Genomic DNA, 23,754 nt, shown 5'->3' with positions numbered 1-23,754 from the left:
CCACTGCTGGGACTACAACCCAGCTTCAAGATGAAGAGGAAGGATGTCCCTGGAAAAGAGGTGAGTTTTTGGAGCCTCACCAGGGTGCGTGGGGGGAGTGATCTGTTGGACCCTGGGGAGGCACCTGGGGTCAATTGGGAGGGGTGGGGGGAGCGTGTTGGGCATTGGGGGCTGTTGGGGCATTGGGGGCAGCCTTCTGTGGGGCACAGGGTGCCCAATCAGGAGGGCGGCCCCCTCAGGCTGTCAGAAGGCTGCCAACTTCTATCAGGTGGCTTTTCCCAGGCCTGGGCCACCCGCCTGCCAACCGTAAAATCCCTGTGGGGCGGGTGGAGGCCCTTAAGTGGCTGTTAGTTGGCCACGTAAGGGCCTTGATTGGCCTGGGGCGGGTGGGCCATTTCTTGCTGCTGTCATTTGTAAAATGGTGGTGGAGGTGGGAGCGGATTGGGAAGGGCCCCCTGAGCCTCCCATATCATTTTATGCACCCCCCCCCCCCCCGCTCCCACTGCGCCACCACTAGCCAGCTCTTTGGGTGGGGGGTGCAAAATTCCAGTCAGTGTGTTTGGGTCTTGGCTAAATTGTTGGCATTTCTGGAGAATTCCCGCTGAGGTTTCAGTGGGATTGCACCAGAACAGCAATGGATTTTTAGGACCATTGTTTTCAAATAGCTCAGAAATTCTGTTCCTTTAAAATTTCACACTTTAGAAATAGCCAGAAGTTGCACACGGTTAGGGGATTCTGTAGAATCTGGCCTGTTTCTGTATCTTTCCCCTCTGTGTTGTTCCAAGTATGGACCCCAATCAGGAGCTGATGTGCAAACGGCAGAGATTTTCTGTGAAAGGAAAAGTGAAATGGTTAATTATTTCTGCCTGATTTTTACTGACCATTAACATCCAACTAGAAAAAAACCCCTGATCCTAATCAGATTATCCTGCAGTTGGATCCAACAAGGAAGTTGAGTTGTGAAGGGAGGTTCAGGTGATCCCAATATTTAGTAATGGGAAAAAATCTCATTCAGGGAATCATAGTCATTGGGGGCTAAGTTTGATAGTCCCTAAAACTGGGCTGGGAATCACAATGCGCGATTAACCCATACTCGTTCAATGTGTTGGAGGCAGTAGATCAACCTCATTAGGTCTGCTGATGAACATTATTGCAGCATGCAGCCAGTATGAACAGTGCTGTGGACTGGATTCAGGTATCAGCAGGTGCCTGAAATTGGGACAGGCCCGGACCAATTAAAGTTAGACTGTACCTCCTGAAGGAGAGGTGTGAAAGCAGATCATGGAAGTCATTCTACAACTGAGTCTGACTGGAAAATACTTAATAATGGCACAACATGGGAGATAACGTGCTCTAGGATTTTCTGGTGCTGCATTGGAGGAGGTAGAAAGGTGGAGAAATGTCCTGTATCTGCAGGGGGCCAGGAGGCCCTCCAGATACACACAGAAGGCAGTGGGAGCAGATAGTCACATTGGTCAATGCCAGGTGTCAAACCCTGAGCACCTGGGTGCAGTGTAGCAAGATGGTCAATAACCTCACACATGTGGTCAAGGTAGTAAATGCAGCTTCTAATGTCATATCCCACTGTCAGGCAAGCACCCCACCTGCCAAGAATGAGGAAAATTAATTTTGCCACGTGAACATTGACTTTTAAACAAATGTTGGTGAAGAAAGAACTTGCTTTAAACAAACAATTGGGGACTTTGGCTGGAAAGAGATATGAGCATATCAACAAACAGTACTTCAAAGAACAAAGGAGCTATTCCCTGCTCCAACTTAATCCACAATGGACTTTTGATTACCAGACGTTGAAGCATTCCAGGTTAATTAATAAGATGGCCGAATACACAAACAGATGTGGTCAGGCCAGTTTAGTCACAAGGCTGGCTGACTGTTGGAGTTTTTTGAATTTGAACTTCCAACAGGGAATTGAAAATCAGAAAGCTGCTTTCTCCTGGACTGAGAAACCTCTCTCCTGTCTGCTCTCATCTCACTCTCACCAGCTTCGGAAACCATTGAAGACACATGAACCCCAAAAGAGAAAGGTCTCCTGCAGTGAACAAGGTTTAAGAAGAATACTGGGCCCCAACAATAAGCAATACTACTTACAAAACAACTACAGTGAGCTTGAAGCACAGTAAACAAGAAACTCATCATATTGCCTCAAACTTCCCCATTTCATTTTTCTTCTGCTCTTTTCTGTCCCTATTTGTATGTGTGTATCACATGTTCATGCCAGTGTGGGAGTGGCGTATATCCGTAGGCGTTAACTGTATTAGAGTTTAAATTTAAGGTTTAATAAATTTCACTTTTCTTCTTTAAACCTAAGAAAGCCTGTTTCTGCTCATTTATTTGCCTTATAATTGGAAAGTGGTGAACAAGGATTCACCAAAGGGGGAGCTCAAAACACAGTGTGTTTAAAATTAAACCCTGTTACAATAAGACCAGGTAAAGAGAGTAAAAGACCCCGTGACACCTTTCTCACCTGGTTGTAACACTTACCAACTGCACAATTCGACACTGCTCAAATTACCACACCCATGTCACTCACCTACCAAAAATCTATATCAATCAGCATTTATCCTGAACATTGATGTGCTCCACCTTAGCCTCACACATTTAGCACTGCTGCAAATCTCACACCCACACCTCACAGCTTGCACACACTGCCAACTATTCAACCATGTCAGCCGCATCATAGAATCATAGAATCATAGAAAGTTTAAGGCACAGAAAGAGGCCACCTGGCCAATCGTGTCTGTGCTGGCTGAAAAACGATCCACCTATTCCAATCTCACCTTCCTGCATTTGGTCCATAGCCCTGCAGATTACAGCACTTCAAGTGCATATCCAGACTCCTTTTGAATGAGTTAAGGGTTCTACCTCAACTACCCTTTCAGGCAGTGAGTTCCAGACCCCCACCGCCCTCGGGATGAAAATGTTTTTCCTCATCTCCCCTCTAATTTTTCTACCAATCACTTTAAATCTATGCCCCCTGTTCACTGCCCTCTCTGCTAAAGGTGAATAGACCCTTCACTTCCACTCTCTCCAGGCCCCTCAAAATTTTATACCTTTCAATCAGATCTCCCCTCAGCCTTCTCTGTTCCAAGGAGAACAACCCCAGCCGACCCAATCTTTCCTCAAAGCTGCATTTTTCCAGTCCTGGCACCATCCTCGTAAATCTCCTCCTTACCCTCTCTCATGCAGTTACATCCTTTCTGTAATGAGGTGACCACAATTGCACATCGCACTCAAGTTGTGGCCTAAAAAATGTGTTATACAATTCCAGCATAACCTGCCTGTTCTTGGATCCTATACCTCGGCTAATAAAGCAAAGGATTCCATATGCCTTCTTTACCACCTTATCGACCTGTCCTGCTACCTTCAGGGATCTGTGGACATTCACTCCAAGGTCCCTTACCTCCTCTACACTTCTCAGTATTTTCCTATTAATCATGTATTCCTTTGCCTTGTGTGACCTCCCCAAATGCATCACCTCACACTTCTCCAGGTTGAATTCCATTTGCCACTTTTCTGCCCATCTGACCAGGCCATCAATATCTTCCTGCAGCCTACAGCTATCCTCCTCACTATCTGCCACACGGCCAATCTTTGTGTCATCTGCAAACATCCTGATTGTGTCCCCCACATTTACGTCCAAATCGTTAATATATACCACAAAAATCAGGGGACCCAGTACTGAGAGCTGCTGAATGCCACTAGAAACAGCCCTCCTGTCACTAAAACATCCCTCAACAATTATCCTTTGTTTCCTGCCACTCAGCCAATTTTGTATCCACCTTGCTGCAATTCCCTGGATACCATGGGATTTTATTTTTTTAACCAGTCTGCCATATAGGCCTTGTCGAAATCCTTGCTAAAATCCATGTGGACCACATCATCTGCACTATCCTCATCTATCTTCCTTGTTACTTCTTCAAAAAATTCGATCAAGTTGGCCAAACAAGATCTTCTCTTAACAAATCCATGCTGACTATCCTTGATTAACCTGTGCCTTTCTAAGTGACAGTTTATCCTGTCTCTCAGAATAGATTCCAATAGTTTGCCCACTGCTGAGGTTAGACTGACTAGCCTGTAATTATTCGGTCTATCCTTTGCTCCCTTTTTAAACAGAGGTACAACTTTAGCAGTTCTCCAATCCTCCGGCACCACACCTGTATCCAGTGAGGACTGGAAAATGATGGACAGACCTTCTTCTATTTCCTCTCTTGCTTCTTTTAACAGCCTAGCGTACATTTCATCTGGTCCTGGTGGTTTATCAACTTTCAAGGATGCTAATCCCATTAATACTTATTCTCTCCCTATGTTTATCACATCCAATACTTCACACTCCACCTCCTTGAACACAATATAATCCCCCTCTTTTGTGTAGATATACGCAAAGTATTCATTAAGAACCATAACAATATCTTCCGCCCCTACTCTTTCCTTAGTTATCCTCTTACTCTTGATGTATTCATAAAACATCTTTGGATTCACCTTGATTTTGCTTGCCAATATTCTTTCACGCCCTCTCTTTACTTTCCTAGTTTCCTTTTTGATTTCACCCCTCCACTTTTTATACTCCTCTCGACTTTCTGTAGTATTGAGTTCTCTGTGTCAGACATACGCTTTCCTTTTCTGCCTTATCTTACCCTGTGGGCTCCTTGATATCCATGGGGCTCTAGATTTGTCCGTCTCACCCTTTTTCTTTGTGGGAACATGTTCACCCTGAACTCCCTAAATCTCCCCTTTGAATGCCTCCCACTGTTCTGACACTGATTTACCTTCAAGTAGCTGTTTCCAGTCCATTTTTGCTAAATCACTCCTCAGCTTAGCAAAATTAGCTTTGCGCCAATCGAAAACTCCAACTCCTGTTCTATCTTTGTCCTTTTCCATAATTATGTTAAAACTGACTGAATTATGATCATTACCACCAAAATGCACCCCACTGCCCCCCCCTTCCCCCTGCCCATCTTCATTTCCTAAAACTAAGTCTAAAACTGCACCTTCTCTTGTTGGACTTGCGACAAACTGGGCAAAAAGTTCTCCTGAATGCATCTCAAGAATTCTGCTCCCTCAATTCCTTTCACACTAAAACTATCCCAGTTAATATTGGGGTTGTTAAAATCCCCTACTATTACTGCCCTTTTTTGCTTGCACTTCTCAGAGATTTGCCTCCCTATCTGCTCTTCTATCTTCCTCTGACTGTTTGGGGGTCTATAGTACAATCCCAGCAGTGTGATTGCCCCTTTTTTGTTCCTTAGCTCAATCCATATGGCCTTATTTGATGAACCTTCCAACATATCATCCCTCCTCACAGCTGTAATTGTTCCCTTGACCAAAATTGCCACTCCCCCTCCTTTTTTATCCCCCTCCCGAATGCGTTTGAAAACTCTGTAACCAGGAAGGTTGAGATGCCATTCCTGTCCCTCCTTAAGCCATGTTTCTGTAATAGCTATGATATCATACTGCCACGTGTCTATCTGTGCCCTCAGTTCATCTGCTTTATTTGCTATACTTCTTCCATTGAAATAGATACCCTTGAACACTGCCAAACTCTTTTTATTTTCTAACCCTTGTTTCATCTGTCTTCCAGACTCATCCATTAATTTTCTGCCTTTCATTTTCATTTCTGATTTTGTCTCAATTGAATCTACCCTCAGGTCCCCATCCCCCTGCCAAGCTAGTTTAAACCTTTCCCAACAGCACGAGCAAAACGTCCCACAAGGAACTCAGTCTCGGCTCTGTTTCGGTGCAACCTGTCTGGCCTGTTTAGGTCCCATCTCCCCCAGAGCTGGTACCAATGTCCCAGGAATCTAAAGCCCTCCCTCCTGCACCATCTTTCCATTCATCTGTCTTATCCTTCTATTTCTATACTCACTTGCGTGTGGCACTGGAAGTAATCCAGAGAATATTACTTTTGAGGTCCTGCTTGCTAATTTCTTACCGAGCTCCCTAAATTCTGACTGCAGAACCACATCCCTTTTTCTACCTATGTCGTTGGTTCTGATATGGTCCATTGCTGAGGCCATAGCCAGCAGTGGGCTGAAACCATTGAAGGTGACTGTATCCTCAAACCCTAATCCCCCTTCTTACATCCCGTTTCCCCTCATTCCACGATCTCTTCTGATTTACAAGCTGCAGGTCGTGTAAGCATATATCTCCTGCTTCCTTCCTACCTCCCCTCACTACAACCTTACCCTTGTGCCTTCCTACTTTCAAATACACAAGAACTGCAACCTGGCCAGGCAGTGGTGGATGAGCAGGACGATAGTGAAGGTGAAGACATGATGTCCCTCGATTTCACACTTGCAGCCACCAGCTCAGATACTGACACTGAACGTAATTTAGAGGATAGCACAGAAATGGGATCTGCACCTGATGTGACACCGGGCACAAAGGCACTGCAGCTTGGGTGGGGGCAGGAATAGTGCAGGTGCCAGCTCACTGGAGGGTGAGGTCACATACAAGTTCTGCAATAGAGGATTTAAATAAGCACTTGGATGGGGCAGTCTAAAGAAGAACACTGATGGCTATGCACACTGTAATACTTGATGTGTTGGGAAGCCAGCCAGAAGGCCTGCAGTCAATGTCAAGGAGCATGGAGGAGTCCGACACTAACTTGCCACTAAGTGTTGCTTAGAGTTGAAGCCCATCCTCTCCAGCATGGAACTGGTGGCCAAATCCATTCACACACTGTGGATCCCACCATGACGCAGCATGTGATGGCTGCTGTCTCAGCTTCCATTGCAGCACAAACAGCAGCAACCCAAGGTCTGTGTGCTGCAATGGAAGCTCAGGCTAAGGTCAGGCAAGGTCATCTTGCTGCCATGCAGGTTCAGACTGCTGCCATCATGGCTGTGGATGCCAGTGTTTAAATGTGTGTGCAGGGTGTCACAGCCATTTGGAAATCTGTCCTCTAACAGATTACTAGGATTGCAGAAACACTGCAATGTTGGAGTGTCTGTGGCTCCATTGAGAATAAACCTGCTATTCTCACTCAGGGTGACAGCATTCACACTTACACTGCTGCCACTTTGCCACTGTCCCTGCTGTTGTCTGTCAGACAGCCCTGACTGCTGCCGCCCAGGCCAAGGTTGTACAGTCTGAAGTCAGGCCTTCTAGGCCCAGAGATTCTTGTGGTCGTCCTGCAGGACCACTGCAGTCTCCCTCACTGAAAGTCAACAGTCTTCCACCAGACATTGGGGTAGCACTGAGTAGGAACACTAGGACTGGCAAAGATACCTGCAAGATAGATACCAAGCGAATGCACAAGAGTGAATAGTTCACTTCTGTTTGTAGAATTGGATGTGTTTTTGCATATAGAAGTTAATGAAAGAGTTGTTCTGAGTGGCTTTAATTGTAAGATGGAGACCAAGGGATACTGAGATGGGGTGTCTCTGTAACATTGGGGAAAGGTGGATCCATGGTGATAAAGGACCTAGTTTTATGGAAACCAGGGTCTAAGCAGGTGTTCTCGGACAGCACGTCCAGAGCGAAGGGTCCAGGATGCATCCTTACTGCCTCCTGCTCTTCCTTCTCCTACTCCTCCTGAGGTAGCCTCTGGATTCCTGATGGCAATGGCTGTGCCCTCATTTTAGTGATGTTATCGAGGGTACAGCAGACCACCATGAACTTGGACACCTGCCTCAGCAAGTATTGGAGGGATTCGCCCACAATGGTCCAGACAACAGGAGCTTTGCTTCAGCATGCCGATGGGCAACTCCACGATGTTTCCAGTGGCTCCTCAGCTCTCGTTATAAGTCCTTGCTTGATTGAGTGGCAGAGCATGAGTAATGAGCCATGTGTACATGGGTGAGCCTTTGTCCCTGAGGATCCATCCTCTGGATCTCAGTACAGGCCTGAGGAAGTTGGTACAGCAAACTACCTCAGAACAAAGGCATCATGGCTATTGCCAGGATAGTGGGCATTCACAAACATGATTCTCTGTGCATCGTTGCACACCAACTGTACATTGATGGAACGGTAGCCTTGTGTTTTCTTTACCTCTTCCCGTTGATCTGGAAAGTCGCAGAACCATGTGCATGCAGTTGATGGTGCCCAGTATCCCTAATTCCAGTGTCCTGGCAAAGCTATGTGCTCACTTATCCTGCTTCTCTCTGCTGAGGGAGAAAACAGTGTATTCGCCCCTCCCTGCACAGATGGCCTCCATCACCTCTCCAGATGTGTTTCCAGAGGTGTACCTGGATATGTTGGAAATGTCACCCACTCTGGCCTGGGCAGAACCAAACGCATAACAGTTTAATGCCACTGTAATCTTTATACCCATTGGCAGTGCCATCCTCACCATGGTGTGAGTCTCCAGGTTGGTTTGAAGGAGGTGGCACAGTTCAGTCACCACCTCCTTGTTGAATCTGAATTGCCTCAGACATTGTTTCTGGGTCAGGTGGAGCTAGAAGTTATCTTGAAAAACCTGTGGTGTGCAGGACTTTCAGTGGAGAGCCCTCCTCCTCCTCCTCCTCCTCCTTCCCCCTTTTCAGACGGATTCCCCTCTCTGCAACCTTCGCTCAGCTTGATGGTCATGTTGCAGACCCAGAAGCACTGAAACCACAGCCCCCATACCTGGTGCAGAGTTGGGTCCTGCTGCCTCCCTGAAAGTATGCAGCAGCTCACCAAGACACCCCCAAACACAATCCACAGGACTTCCACTAATGTTGCCTAAGCAGACGGAAATCAAAAGCACCTCCCCTACAAGCTGGTGGCTGGAGCTTTAAATAACACAAATGGAGGGGAGGAGGTGGCCCTCATGCTGCAGAATGCCTGTTCAGTGGTGAGTCATTAGCCTGGTGTTCAGTGCTCATGCAGAGCAAGTTCGTGAAATGAGTGTCTGATCAGCTGGAATGGCTATTTGACCTCATTTTAGGGTCTCTTCTGCGCTTCTGGCACACGCAAGGCACGCCCGTGCGAGCACCCTTCCCAGCATGGGGCACCATGTGGGCCACACCGGAAATGGCCAACACACAACTGGTGCCATTTTAGGTGTTTAGGGCTTCCAGAAACGCTGTGGAGACCAATTTCGCCAACTTGGTTTTCTGATTGATATTATTTTAATAAAGACATTAATCAATTCAGAATAAATTAAGACTGGGATTAAAAGATTGTTAGAATACCCAGAAAACCCAACATAAAACCTAAAATGATTGTTTCTGCCATTTCTCCAAATTTCCACTGATCATCCACTGGAGGTACAGTGAGAACTGGGAGAACTTCAGAAACTCTATTCCCTAATCTTTAAAAGATATCCTTACCTGGCACAAGGTGGAGCCCTCAGATCGGAAAACTCTCACAATAGCCACAATGGGGATCCATAAAATACAGAAGATTACCATACACCAGCCAAGTGCTGTTCCCCAGACAGGGTACTCAATAGGTCCATATGATGGTGGGGTGAATGTTGTTAATGTCCAGAACAGGACTGCCTGTTTAAAATAATTACACAAAACAAGATCAGAAGCAGAATGAGATCGATTATCTCCAGCTTGATTATTTTCAATTTCAATCACTAAATGATTAAACAGAATTACACATAATGTACAGCACAGAAACAGGCAATTCGGTCTAACAGATATATACTGGTGTTTAATCTCTGCATGAGTCTCCTCCCACTGCTCTTTATCTAACCCTATCAGCATAATCTTCTATTCCTTTCTCCCTCATGTACTTATCTAGCTTCCTCTGCTATTTGTCTCAACTTGTGGCAGCAAATTCCACATTCTAATTGCTCTCTGGGTAAACAGGCTTCACCTGAAATCTTTATTGACTTTATCAGTGACTTTCTTATATTTATGGCCCCTAATTTTGGTCTCCCTCACAAATATTAACATTTTCTCAATGTTAAACTAATCAAAACCTTTCACAAACTTAAAGGCCTCCATCAGGTCGCCCCTCCCCCACCCCCCGCAGGCTTCTATTTTCTGTTCAGTATTTCCTGATCATTATAACCCCTCAGTTCTATTATCATGGTTGTAAATCTGTTTTTCACTTTCTCCAGTGCCCCTATATTTTTATAATAATGGAGACCACACTGTGCACATTAATCCCAGTGTGGTCTAACCAAGTATTAGAATGTTTTAAGATGAATTAAATGGCAAATCTATCCCACCATCCTTTTCTTGGTTTTGAGTGTTACAGTGATAGTGGAGGGAAGGGAATTTGAATCTTGTGTCTATATGATCAACAAACAGTTTGGAAACAGATTGAGAATTACCCAGTTCGAGAAAACGTCTAATAACCTGCTGAGAGACGAGTTGCCAGGACATCATGTACCATCGTAAAAATAAAGATTGGCCTGTGCTCTTACTCTCTTCTCTCTCTTTGGCCTCCTTGTCTCGAGAGACAATGGGTAAGCGCCCGGAGGTGGTCAGTGGTTTGTGAAGCAGCGCCTGGAGTGGCTATGAAGGCCAATTCCAGAGTGACAGACTCTTCCACAGGCTGCAGATAAAATTGGTTGTCGGGGCTGTTGCACAGTTGGCTCTCTGCTTGCGCTTCTGTCTATTTTCCTGCCAACTGCTAATTCTATTTGACTCGCCATTCTTAGTCCTGCCTTAATGGCTGTTCGCCAGTTCTGGCGATCACTGGCAACTGACTCCCACGACTTGTGGTCAATGTCACAGGACTTCATGTCGCGTTTGCAGACGTATTTAAAGCGGAGACATGGACGGCTGGTGGGTCTGATACCAGTGATGAGCTCACTGTACAATGCGTCCTTGGGGGTCCTGCCATCTTCCATGCGAATCACATGGCCAAGCCATCTCAGGCGCCGCTGGATCAGTAGGGTGTATATGCTGGGGATGTTGGCCGCCTCGAGGCCTTCTACATTGGAGATACGGTCCTGTCACCTGCTGCCAGAGACAGGTTACTGGTGATAGGTGAGCCTCAGTAGGTGAACTCTTGAACCACTTCCAGAGCGTGGTTGCCAATATTGATGGATGGAGCATTTCTGACGTCCTGTCCTATGATGTTCATTTTCTTGAGGCTGATGGTGAAGTCAAATTCGTTGCAGGCAGCTGCAATCCTGTTGATGAGTCTCTGCAGACACTCTTCTGTGTGGGATGTTAATGCAGCATCGTCAGCAAAGAGGAGTTCCCTGATGAGGACTTTCTGTACTTTGGTCTTCGCTCCAAGACGGGCAAAGTTGAACAACCTGTCCCCTGATCTTGTGTGGAGGAAAATTCCTTCTTCTGAAGACTTGAACGCATGTGAGAGCAGCAGGGAGAAGAAGATCCCAAACAGTGTAGGTGCGAGAACACAGCCCTGTTTCACGCCACTCAGGATAGGAAAGGGGTCTGATACGGCACCGCTGTGCTGAATTGTTCTTACGATATTATAAACAAAGTTTGTAGAACTAAAGCAAAGGCCAAATAGTTTATAAGCCATGTAAACACCGAGAAATATGATTGCGACCTATGTATTACATAAGCACAGGCCAAGGTGGTATTATAGTGTAAGTATAGAATCTGCATCCCCTTTAAGGCAGGATCTTCTCGGGGGGGTCAGGAGCCACACAGCTGTGCAGAAGGCCTGGGGGCTGGAGCTGGAGCTGGTTGCTCCAGGTCTTGGGAACAGGATGTGTTGATCTCTTAGGTTGGAATGTGCACTCAAGATAGTCGGACACTGGGAAACAGGTGGCATATTTGCAAGGCATCTTGTAATTTAAGATAATATGGAAGACCATTATCAATCAATGTAATTAGGCTTGTTATTATAAAAAACACTCATGCATGAATTATAAATGGAGTTGCTGGATTAATAACCCTTTGTTGCAACAGTAAACACAGAGAACTGCAAAGTGCTAGAAAGTTTTTGACATAACTGGTGAGAAATTGGGAATGTTTGTGCCTGATTTTTGAGTACAACAAGTGCCCCGGAGCTTCAAAATAGCATCCACAGTGCATGCACAGTTGTGGGGTGAATTGTGCTGGATGCCATATTGGTGACAGGGGTAAATATGCCCTGGAAGTATGCACAGCAGGCAGATCAGGAAGTCAATCAGTGTGTAATGTTGATTTGATCCCAGTGGTGGTATTTTGAAGCTCAATGCTCCAGCTATTGCCCTCCCAAACTCACACAGACCAGACCCCTGCCCACTTGTGCTATTTAGAGGGATCATCAACTACTTAATATTAACGACTCCCAAGGTCACTCTCTCACCACTGCAGACCATTGTGCCACAACTTCTGGTGAGTCTGTCCTGCTGGGATTACGGTGAGAGGATTCTGGGATGTTGATTGATAGGTATGATTCTGTGAGTATGATGATGCCAATTTGTTGCTTGACTAGACAATGAGACAGCTCAATGAACATGATTATTAGTCATAGATGTTAGAGACGAGGATCAGTAGGGTCAACCTGACTGAGTTTGCTGTAGTTTTATAACTGATGTCTGGGCCATTGCAAATAGGTCTATCTGATTTTCTTCTTATTATCAAATACTGTAGCAATTCTGGTTTGCTTGGCTGCTTCAGATGGCAATAAGGTTCAACCACGTAGTGTGACAGAGGAGTCACATGTTTGCCAGACCAGGTTCTTTTCTGTATCGCATATTTATATAGGTTGGCATCCTTCCATCTACGAAAGATGATGGACACGCAGCAAACAATCCATTTAGTTGGGGTGTCTTCTCTTGGTGCACCTTTGCTGATGGCTGTGAAGGCCAATCTTTGAGGAGCAGGTTCTGCCTCAAGTGCTTCACGTGAAGCTGCCAAGTGACGCCATGAGTTGTTGTTTTTGACACTGACGCCTGTTGCCAAGCTGCTGTAGTAACTGGTCATTGTGGTAGTGCACACCAGCCCATAGGATAGGTCGTCATTATCCTCTTTTGCAAGTTAGTGATACCCAAGTGTGATAGTCAACATTTGGGGCCTTCATGTCGCGCTTGCAAGGATCCTTAAGGCAGAGCTTTGGGCGCCCCACTGGTCGGCTGGCACAGGTTACCTCACCATAAGAAGTCTGTTGGCTACGCGACCATCTTCCATCCTGCAGATGTGTCCGATCAACCGAAGCTACATCTGTTTGATAAGTGCCTATACACTGGGGGCTCTGCCTTTGAGAGGACTGCCACATTTATAATTTTGTCCTGCCAGGATATACCCACAACACGCTGAAGAGAGATAAGATGGAAATTAGTGAACTTCTTTTCCTGGTAGCTTTAAATCACCCATGTTTCACAGCCATACAGCAAGGTGCTGAGAAATCCATCAGCTTGGTCCAAAGGGTCAGCTGGTGTTATTCCATATACGTTTTGCAATTTGATCAAAGGTGGTAGCTTTTTTATTTACATTCATTCATGGGATATGGGCGTCGCTGGCCAGGCCAGCATTTCTTGCCCATCCCTAATTGCCCTTGAGAAGGTGGTGGTGAGCGGCCTTCTTGAACCGCTGCAGTCCATGTGAGGTAGATACACCCACAGTGCTGTTAGGAAGAGAGTTCCAGGATTTTGACCCAGTGACAGTGAAGGAACAGCGATATAGTTTCAAGTCAGGATGGTGTGTGACTTGGAGGGAACTTGCTCCCATGTATTTGCTGCCCTTGTCCTTCTAGTTGGTCGAGGTCGCGGGTTTGGAAGGTGCTGTCTAAGGATCCTTGGTGTTTTGCTGAAGTGCATCTTGTAGATGGTACACACTGCTGCCACTGTGCGTCGGTGGTGGAGGGAGTAAATGTTTGCAGATGGGGTACCAATCAAGCGGGCTGTTTTGTCCTTGATGGTGTCGAGCTTCTTGAGTTTTGTTGGAGCTGCACCCATCCAGGCAAGTGGAGAGTATTCCATCACACTCCCGACTTGTACCTTGTAGATGGTGGACAGGCTTTGGGAGTCAGGATGTGAGTTACTCACAGCAGGATTCCTAGTCTCTAACCTGCTCTTGTAGCCAGGGTATTTATATGGCTACTGCAGTTCAGTTTCTGGTCAATGGTTGCCCCTAGGATGTTGATAGTGGGGGATTCAGCAATGGTAATGCCATTGAATGTCAAGGGGAGATGGTTAGATTCTCTCTTGTTGGAGATGGTCATTGCCTGGCACTTTAGATTAGATTAGATTAGAGATACAGCACTGAAACAGGCCCTTCAGCCCACCGAGTCTGAGCCGAACATCAACCACCCATTTATACTAATCCTACACTAATCCCATATTCCTACCAAACATCCCCACCTGTCCCTATATTTCCCTACCACCTACCTATACTAGTGACAATTTATAATGGCCAATTTACCTATCAACCTGCAAGTCTTTTGGCTTGTGGGAGGAAACCGGAGCACCCGGAGAAAACCCACGCAGACACAGGGAGAACTTGCAAACTCCACACAGACAGTACCCGGAATCGAACCCGGGTCTCTGGAGCTGTGAGGCTGCGGTGCTAACCACTGCGCCACTGTGCCGCCCGCACAGTGGCACGAACGTTACTTGCTACTTATCAGCCCAAGCCTGGATATTGTCCAGATCTTGTTGCATTTCTGCATGGACTGCTTCAGTATCTGAGGAGTCACGAATGGTGCTGAACATTGTGCAATCATCAGCGAACATCCTCGCTTCTGACCTTATGATTGAAGGAAGGTCATTGATGAAGCAGCTGAAGATGGTTGGGCCTCAGACACCACCCCGAGGAACTCCTGCAGTGATATCCTGGATCTGAGATGATTGACCTCCAACAATCACAACTATCTGTGCGCTAGATATGACTCCAACTAGCGGAGTGTTTTCCCTCTGATTCCCAGTGACTTCAGTTTTCTAGGGCTCTTTGATGCCATACTCTGTCAAATGAAGCCTTGATGTCAAGGGCAGTCACTCTCACCTCACCTCTTGAGTTCAGCTCTTTAGTCCATGTTTGAACCAAGGCTGTAATGAGGTCAGGAGCTGAGTGGCCCTGGTGGAACCCAAACTGAGCATCACTGAGCAGGTTATTGCTAAGCAAGTGCCATTTGATGGCACTGTTGATGACACCTTCCATCACTTTAATGATAATTGTGAGTAGACTGATGGGGCAGTAATTGTCTGGGTTGGACATGTCCTGCTCTTTGTGTACAGGACATACCTGGGCAATTTTCCACATTGCTGGATAGATACCCGTGTTGTAGCTGCTTTCCTTCTCCTTTCCTACAGGGGTATCTCACTCCTTAGTGTCAAGCAGAGAGCCTTTGCTAGGGTCATACTTTGACTATGACTCCCTTGGTGACGTTCTGAGGAACATCCCAAATGGCGAAAGGCTATTCATCCTGGGTGATTTCAATGTACGAGTTGGGGCAGACAATTATTCGTGGCCAATGTGCATCAGTCATTATGGGGTTGGCAAGATCAATGATTATGGACAACACTTTCTTGAGCTTTGTGCCCTGAATGAACTCTGCATCAACAACACTTTCTTCCAGGGCAGACATCACCACAAGGTATCATTCCATCGCCCAAGGTCTGGCACCAAATAGACCTCGTCATCACAAGGAGGTGTGATCTGCCCAGTGTTCTTCACACCCACATCTACCTTAGTGCAGATTGTGTATATTTATGTATGACTTGGATATTGTAATGCAGAATAAAATTTCAAAATTTGGTGACAATACCAAACTTGGAGGTGTGGTAGACAGTGACGTTGATACAAATCTACTGCAAAAGGACATAGATAGGCTAGCAGAATGGACAGGCAAGTGACAGATGGAAAACAGAGAAGTGTGAGCTGATACATTTTGGCAGGAGTGATAGGGAGAGGAAAAGTCGACTAAATGGGCACTGTTCTCAAGAGTGTGCAGAGAAAGTGGGAGCTGGGGGATCATGTGCATAGATCACTGAAGGTGACAGGATAGATTGAGAAAATAGTTAGCTAAGCAATGGAATTTTGGGCTTCATAAAAAGAGACATTGAGCACAAAAGCGGGGAAGTTATGCTGAACCTTTATAAAGCTCTGGTTAGACTGCAACTAGATCTAGTCACCACACTTTAGGTAGGATGTGAGGGTCCTTGAGAAGGTGCAGAGGAGATTTACCAGATTGGTTCCAGGGATGAGGGAACATAGCTACAAGATTAGTTTGGAGAAGCTGTGCTTGATCTCCTTAGAGCAAAGGAGGTTGAGGGAAGATTTGATAGAGGTGTGCAAGAATATGACAGATAGGAAAACTGATGGTACAAGGACTGGATGGGACACATTAAGGTTTTGGACAAGAGATCCAGGGGGGTGTGAGAAGAACTTTTTTTCCCAATGGTAATGACCTGGAACTCGCTGCCTACATGGGTACTTGAAGCAGAGACAATCAATGATTTCAGAAGGAAATTGGATAGACACTTGAGGAAAATAAACCTGCAAGAGTAATGAGACTGACTGGATTGCTCTATAGAGAGCCAGCATAGATTTGATGGGTTGAATGGCCTCCTTTTGTGTCGGAATGACTCTGACTCTACTTACAGATGAGTTGTTCATTGATTTCTTCGGGCTGTTGAATTGATTGTATAAGTGTTTAGTGCTTTCTGTAGTTGTTTGAAGTTGCTGAAGTCTACAGTGAGTGTTGTGGCGGGTGCTATAGGACACTTCCCTGACTTCAAGACATTTGCACAAACTAGTTGCTCCAGACAAGGGTGCTCTAGTCATCACTCCCCTTGGACACAGTATGACTTTGGAGAATGAACAGAGGCCACGTAGAGCAGGACCAAACTGCTGGAAGAGGGAGGAAGATGAGGGGAGGAGGTATCTCAGCAAGAGGGCATATCCACCCAGGCTGTTCAGGAAGAAATTCTATCCAAACCTCAGTGAGGGACGATGCGGGTGATGTCTGCACATCAGTAAGGATGTTCTCAATCTAATCTGACACCTGCTGGAGCCACAACTGCAACCTCAGAGCAGGGCAAGGACTGCTTTGCCAGTGGCTATGAAGGTGAGTGTGGCAGAGAACCTTTATACATCTTACCACTTCCAGACTGGAGCTGGAGATATTTAGAACATCTCACACTTTGCCATTCACAGCTGTGTAGGGGAGGTCACTGAAACTCTCTACTCATTGAGAGCTAACAACATTTCATTCTGTCTTATGAGACAGAATTAGGCTAAGTGAGCACACAGCTTTGCTGGCATTACAGGTATCCCCATGTGGCAGGCTGCTATTGACTGATAGAACTGCAAAGCCATTTCACAGGCAATTAACTTCCCGCCGTCACTTTCATGGGCAAGCTTATGCCTCCAGAGCTGCCGGCCAATCGGAGGTCCAGCAGCACAGCAGTACCAGCAGCATCACCAGGAGTGGGGACAGGTGAGTGGGTTTGGGGTCACCCTGGGCTAGTCAGGCAGAGGGCCAGAGCAACACATTGTTTCAGCTTGCCAAAGGTCTGCACTATCATATTTCATACAGCAGCATGGCTTTCACTGTATGTGTTTGCATGTGGGTGCATTGCACATTGGCATCATCAGCCTTGTCGTCAATGGATACCTTCGTCACCTCGTTTTTGCCCTTTGGTTGGCTCAGCAGATTACTGCAGAATGAAGGCAGCATGGCGGCTGCCAGGATACCAGCATTGACCTGCATTATTGGCTGCCTGTGGTCTCTCACCAGCTGGATGTTGAGGGAGTGGAATCCCTTTCAATTCCAGTGCATGGCAGAGTAGACAAAGGATGCCCACAAAGCATTTCTGCCTGGACCCCCATCGCCAGGATAAAATGCAGCCCAATGCCACCTCTGCCTGGACCGTTATGAAGGGACCTTGCAGTTTTCAATCATTCATGGTTGTCTCCTCCATGCTGCACAACCCTGGCATCTCAAGGGTACAGCCTTTGCCACCAGCTAAGGAGCAGGGGTATGAGAATGAGGAAGGGAGGAAGCAACCTAGACAGCCCCTTTCTGCCCATGAAGAACTGATCTGAATGTGATACTAGTAACCGCAAACCCCAATTCCCCATTCACCAACAGTCCCACACTTTACCTTCCCTCTGTCACTGACCATCACAAAATAAACATTCCAAACCAAATTTATAAATGAAATAATGCCCTAATCCATACAAAATTAATCACCCTTGTGCGTTCCCATAGTGCCTGCCTTCTGTGTGCCTTTGCCTGTCCTTGTGCTCTTATGCACTGCTACCCAGTGGCTGCAACATGGCTGGTGGAATTCTGCAAACTTTCAGTGAAGGATGAATGCTTTGGCTCCAAGAGAGGGCATCAGGCTCATGCTCCACGGTGCCTCAGCAATCCTAGTAATTTGTTGCAGGTTAGATTGCAGGAGTGCTGTGATACCTGCAAGTCCCATTGTACACTGTAATCTACAGCCATGTTGGTAGCAGTCTGAGCTTCCACTGCAGCACTCAGATGTTGGCTGGTTGCTGCTTTGGCTGCAATGGAAGCTGTGATCTCGGCCATCAAATGCTGCATGATGGTTGGGCCCACAAGTGTGTGAGCAGAGTTGGCCACCACTTTCTTGCTGGAGAGAATGGGCTCCAAGCTCTGAGAAAAGTTGGTGCTAGACTCCTCCATGCTCCTTGCCATTGACTGTAGGCTTTCTGGCAGATTCCCAATGTAATAGACATGTCATTGTGTGTATCTATCAGCATTCTTCTGTAAGCTGCCCCATCAAAGTCCCCATCTAAGTCTTCCACAGCAGAACTCATGTGCAATCTCACCCTCCAGCAAGCTGGCACCTGTGTTAACCTTGCCCCCTGGCTGTAGGAGACGAGTGCACTATATGCAGATCCTGCCTCCAATCTATTCTCTAAATGATGCACAGCATCAGTCTGTGAGCTAGTGACTGTGAATGTGTAGTTAGTTATATGATGGTTCATTGTTAACATCACTGTCTTCTTGCTGTTCCTCCAATTATTAGGCAGCTTGTACTTCTCGAGTATCTGAAAGGAGAACGGCACAAGGGTAAGGTTGTGATCATGGAGGGTGGAGAAGATAAGAGGTGCATGGTTACATCATCTGCAGATTGTAAATAAGAGAGTGTGAATGAGGAGGAGGTGGGATGTGAGGAGGAGAATTGGCTATGAAGATATCATCATCTTTGACTGTTTCAGCCTCACCACTGGCCACAGCCTCAGCAGTTCACGTCCCAAAAGTGGCCTGTATCGTCTCCTCCATGAGAGGTTAGGACAAGCGTGTTCCCCTCCAGTTAACTCCTACTGTCTCTGGTTGTGTGCCTGAGTGTGTTAGAGAGGGGCATAGGGTAATCTGTTTGGGTGGTGGAGCCATCATGGTTGAATAACTGTGTAAGCTGTGAGATGTGGGGTGAGGCTTGCAGCAGTGCTACGCACATGAGGGTGAAGTGAAGTATATGGGTTATAAAAACAAAAAATGCTGGAAATACTCAGCAGGTCTGGCAGCATCTGTGGAGAGAGAAGCTTCTCGCTCGACAGATGCTGCTTGACCTGCTGTTTATTTCCAGCACCTTTTGTTTTTATTTCAGATTTCCAGCATCTGCAGTATTTTGTTTTCATTGAAGTGTATGGGTGTTTGGTCTGAGTCCTGATTGATAGGGATTGTTGGTAGATGAGTGGTGGGATGTGATGAATTGAGCAGTGTCTGAGGCTCAGGGTACATTTGGTAGGATGTGGCATTTGAGGATACATTTAATGTACATCGACCATTGACCTCCACGGCTGTCTTCTCCTCTTGCTCTCTCCCATGCTATGCCATTCTTCATTGTTTTCCTGTTCAGATTTACTTCCTACATGACTGCCAACACCTGCTCCAGCCACAATGGAGCTCCCCTTTAACAGGATGAAAAGTCAAAGCTCTGAAACACTAACTCTGTTTCTTTCTTTACAGGTGCTGCCAAAAAAGAGTTGTGATGAAAGATCACAGACCTGAAATGTTAACTTTGTTTCTCTCTCCACAGATGCTGCCTGACCTGTCCCCTTTAAGAGGTGCAGGCTTGCTTTAAGTGGTGCAAGCCACTCACAATATTTAACTCCTTGCTAATGCATCCAGCCAATCATGGTTAGTGCTGGGAAGATGCTGCAATCATTGAGATGAGCAGGCAATACAAAGTTAACCTTCTGTGTGCATTGGAATCAACAGGCATGTGTTCATCATGCATCATGATCCTTGTGCCTGTTTTTTGGGGGGCTTCCAAATTTAGCCCCCAGCTTGTTTACTTTTCAATTCTTTCACTTCAGAAATGAATTCCAGCACTGCTTTTTTAAAAATGGTCTTAATAAACGGTCACTATTTTTGATGATATCGCGGCGGCACGTTCTTGATCTCGGCGGTCTGCCGTTTGGATCCACCGTCGCTGAGTCCCCACCCGAAATGAGCCAACGTGATATTTCATGTGGGGTCTCATTTAAATGGAGTGGGTGGAGCAGCCATCCCAGATGATGTAGAGGGGGTGGTTGCTTTGTCCCCGGTAACGGCGTCGGTGCCATCCTGCACCATTTTTAAAAGACCTCCAGCCCTGACAGCTGATGTTACATTTTAAAGTCACAACTGCATGTCATTTAAGTAAAGATATTAAAGTGGAGATCAAAGCCCCTGTTCCATGCCCCAATTATCAACCAATACATTTATTTCCATCTCCCCCTCCCCCGGAAATAAAGTTACAATTTTAACTGCACTTTGAATCCCCTCTCCCACAGCCCACCCCAATTATTCATCTATATATAAATTTTCCTCTCCTGAATTTTCCCCCTGGACTTCATAAACTTTGACCCTCAACCCCTTCCCACCATCCCCGCTACCAATCGGAACAGTTTTCCCTGCCCCGCCTCCCACCTGAAAGCTTCACTCCTCCCCCTTCCTCACCAGTGTTACGACTCGGATCTCTGAACGAAGATCCGACGGCGCGGGAGTTCCAGCATCCAGACGGAGTATTGGTGTGGGATGGCCATCAGGCCGAGGTAAGTGATTTCTCATTCAGTAACATTTATCTGACTATTTAAATCAAAGTTCAGTCGCCTAGCGGTGGGGGTGCGGGGCGTCAAAAGGCCTTGCTGCCGCCGGTAAAATGAGGCAGGATCTTCCCGGCATCAAAGCCCGTGGTGAGCCTCTCTTGGAGGTATTTTCTATGCACCAACCCCCCACCTCCCCACTCCCCGCCATGACGCCATGAGCCCAACGTTGGGGGGGGCTGGTAAAATCCAGCCATACAGATCTCTATTTTAAATATTTCCCACTGTTGTTCTCTCTCTTTCCCTGCCAATGTGTTTCCCGTTTACATTCTCTAATTCAGTTCTCATCCCCTCAAATGTGGCTTTTTTCTCAATCTATTACTTTGGTCTTCGCTTACTTTGGTCTTATGCAATCTTTATCTTAAACCTTATTGTGTTGTGATCACTATTGCCCAGATGTTCCTTACATTCACTTCTCTTATCTGTTCTGGTTCACTTCCTATTGCTAGATGCAGCAGTGTTTCATCTCTTTCTGTTTTCTAATTGCTGAGTCCTGAAAAGACTGTAAAAACTCCATTCCTTTTTACTCTTTCCCTGTCACTTCTTGCCAGTTTATTTGGTGGGAGGTAAAATCTCCCATAATTATTATTCCCTGTATTTTATTCAGTTTTTGATTGGATTATGTACTTCTCCCTCCTCTTCTCTTCTACTATTAGATGGTCTATAGAATACCCCTATCAGCATGATCAATCTCTTATCTTTTATCTTAATACATATGGATTCTTTTTCTATTCTAATGCAGTGATGTGCCTTTCCCTACAGTCATTATGTTAATCTATAATTAGTAAAGCTACTCCCACTTCCCAACCTACCCCACATTCTTCCTTCTCTATCCTTTCTAAAAACGTTAAAGCCTTCAGTATTTAAATACCAATCCTGTTCTTTGTCACCATGTTTCAGGTATCCCAACCACATCTGGCTCCTTGATAGAAATTATTCTCTTTAGTTCCCCCACTTTCTTTCAGATGCCGTGCACATTGTTGCGCAGGTAATTATGTTTTTATTAACCATTTTACTCACTTTATTTTCAATAGCCATTTTATGCTTATGTTACATAAGTGTCTCTGTTCCCCGACCTTTTATATTGTCCTTATTCCTTACCTTGTTCTGTTCTTTGATCTCATCTGCTGTCTTTTATCTTCAAGCTTATGTTATTTTCACCAGATCCTTTCCCCATCTTAGCAGTTTAAAATATTCTCCACAGCTCTATTTATCCTTTCTGCTGGGACTCTGGTCCCATTGTGAACTACGTGGAGCCCGCTGCAGTGGTACAGCTCCATCCTGTCCCAGTATTGGCACTGGTCTGCCATAAAATGGAACCCTCCTTCACACACCACTCTTTCAGCCATACATTCACCTTCCTGGTCTGTCTATCCCTCAGTCAAGTTACAGATGGCTTCGATAGTAACCTAAAGATTACCACCTGTTGGGTACTGTTTTTAATTTAATTCCTCGCTACTGATATTTTCTGCGTAGGTCCTCCACTCTTTTCTTCCCTATGTCATTAGGTTTGATGTGGACATGACAACTGGGTCCTCCCCATCCTTTCCAAGTTCTTCTCCAGTTGCTATGAGATATCCTTTACCTTTGTATCAGGCACAAAACACACTGTCCTGGACTGTGACTTAAGAAAATGCTCTCTATTCCCTGATTATCACACCCTGTATGACTGCACCCTTTCTATTTATATTGTTCTCACCACCTCCCCCTCCTTCCCCCATCTACTTGGAGTGTCTCCAGCTCCATGGTGCCATGGTTAACATTCTGACCATTCTCTCGGCACCAGTCATCCTCTTGTCACAAGTAGCAGCTACACTTTACCCGTTGAATATGATCATTGTTTGAGGGACCTCCTACCCTACCTCCCCGAGGTGGCCCCCACCTTGCTGACTGACAGTTACATGCTCCAGTTCTTGCCCCAGAACTTTCCTCTGAGATGTTTCTGTATTCTGGAGAAAACTATCTAGATAATTGCTCCCCCTCCGTTATGTGTAATGATATCTCTAACTTGCATTGAAACTCAACAACTTTCTGCTGCAGTGTCTCAAAATAGAAACATGTTCTGTAGTTGTGTTAATTCGGGACAGGCTCACTGTCCACAAACTCCCACATGCTGTCGTCCCAACTCACTGCCATTCCTGTGCTGACATTTCTAATCTTTATTTATCTTGAATTTATTAGTTAGCAATAAGTTATTGAGCAGTAATATAACATCTCCTTACAGTCAACACGCATGGAGAAATAAAAAACCAGCACACTCTCCACCACAGCCAGAAGAGCCAATTCCTTTCCCCAATCATCATCTCAATGTCCTTGATGAATCTGTTTATCCCTGTGAACAACAAGAAAGCAGACACACACAATCACTTGGTTTGTCCTGTCTTCAGGGCAGTTTGTTTACTGTCGAAGTTCATTTTGTATTGGATGTCGCTAATAAACAGGTTAAATCAGAGGAGGGATTACTCAGGATTTCAAACATGATGAGTAAATTGTGTCTTTCCACCAACCTGATTACCCATGAAGATAAAATGTTTGTAGAGAGTCAAGAGAACTGGTGCTCACTCTAGGACAGTCTCAGGTTTCAGATCTGTGCTGAGATGGGCAGGTTCCCTCTTATCAGAATGGGGGAGGATGGACTATCAAAGTGAGTCCTCTGCTCTGAGCTGAAGAATAGCAAATGGATCCCAGGAGGTCAGGTGAAACATTATAAACACACTGAAACACAGCCTGTCCTGTTGTTTCATCTGCACTGATAGTTGGGAGAAACTGACTGACTGAGTGAGGCGGCAAACAGCTGTTCAGCTTGGGCTGAGGATGTTTAGATGACATCCACATCAGCAATTAACAGGAAAATGGCTGCAGGAAAATTTACCTCATCAAC

General features: G+C 45.9%; 2 protein-coding genes across 2 annotated transcripts in view; one reads left to right on the top strand and one right to left on the bottom strand.

Moving 5' to 3' along the window:
- Positions 1-569: 569 nt before the first annotated feature.
- Positions 570-23,754, bottom strand: part of LOC137377443 (sodium- and chloride-dependent neutral and basic amino acid transporter B(0+)-like) — a 28,624-nt gene continuing 5,439 nt past the window's right edge. The window contains exons 5-7 of the mRNA XM_068047022.1: positions 23,096-23,205; positions 9,273-9,443; positions 570-829 (exon numbers count right to left, since the gene is read on the bottom strand). Of these exons, the coding sequence (XP_067903123.1) occupies positions 692-829; positions 9,273-9,443; positions 23,096-23,205 (419 nt within the window). The 3' untranslated portion in view covers positions 570-691. The remainder of the gene's footprint in view (positions 830-9,272; positions 9,444-23,095; positions 23,206-23,754) is intronic.
- Positions 20,735-23,754, top strand: part of LOC137377781 (sodium- and chloride-dependent neutral and basic amino acid transporter B(0+)-like) — a 392,958-nt gene continuing 389,938 nt past the window's right edge. The window contains exon 1 of the mRNA XM_068047832.1: positions 20,735-20,822. The gene's annotated coding sequence lies outside the window, so the exon portion shown is untranslated. The remainder of the gene's footprint in view (positions 20,823-23,754) is intronic.

This window comes from Heterodontus francisci, chromosome 15, assembly GCF_036365525.1.
Source record: "Heterodontus francisci isolate sHetFra1 chromosome 15, sHetFra1.hap1, whole genome shotgun sequence".
In the NCBI taxonomy this organism is placed as follows: Eukaryota; Metazoa; Chordata; class Chondrichthyes; order Heterodontiformes; family Heterodontidae; genus Heterodontus; species Heterodontus francisci.
The sequence above is the reverse complement of the archived record's forward strand: the minus strand, read 5'-3'. Positions and strand labels throughout refer to the sequence as shown.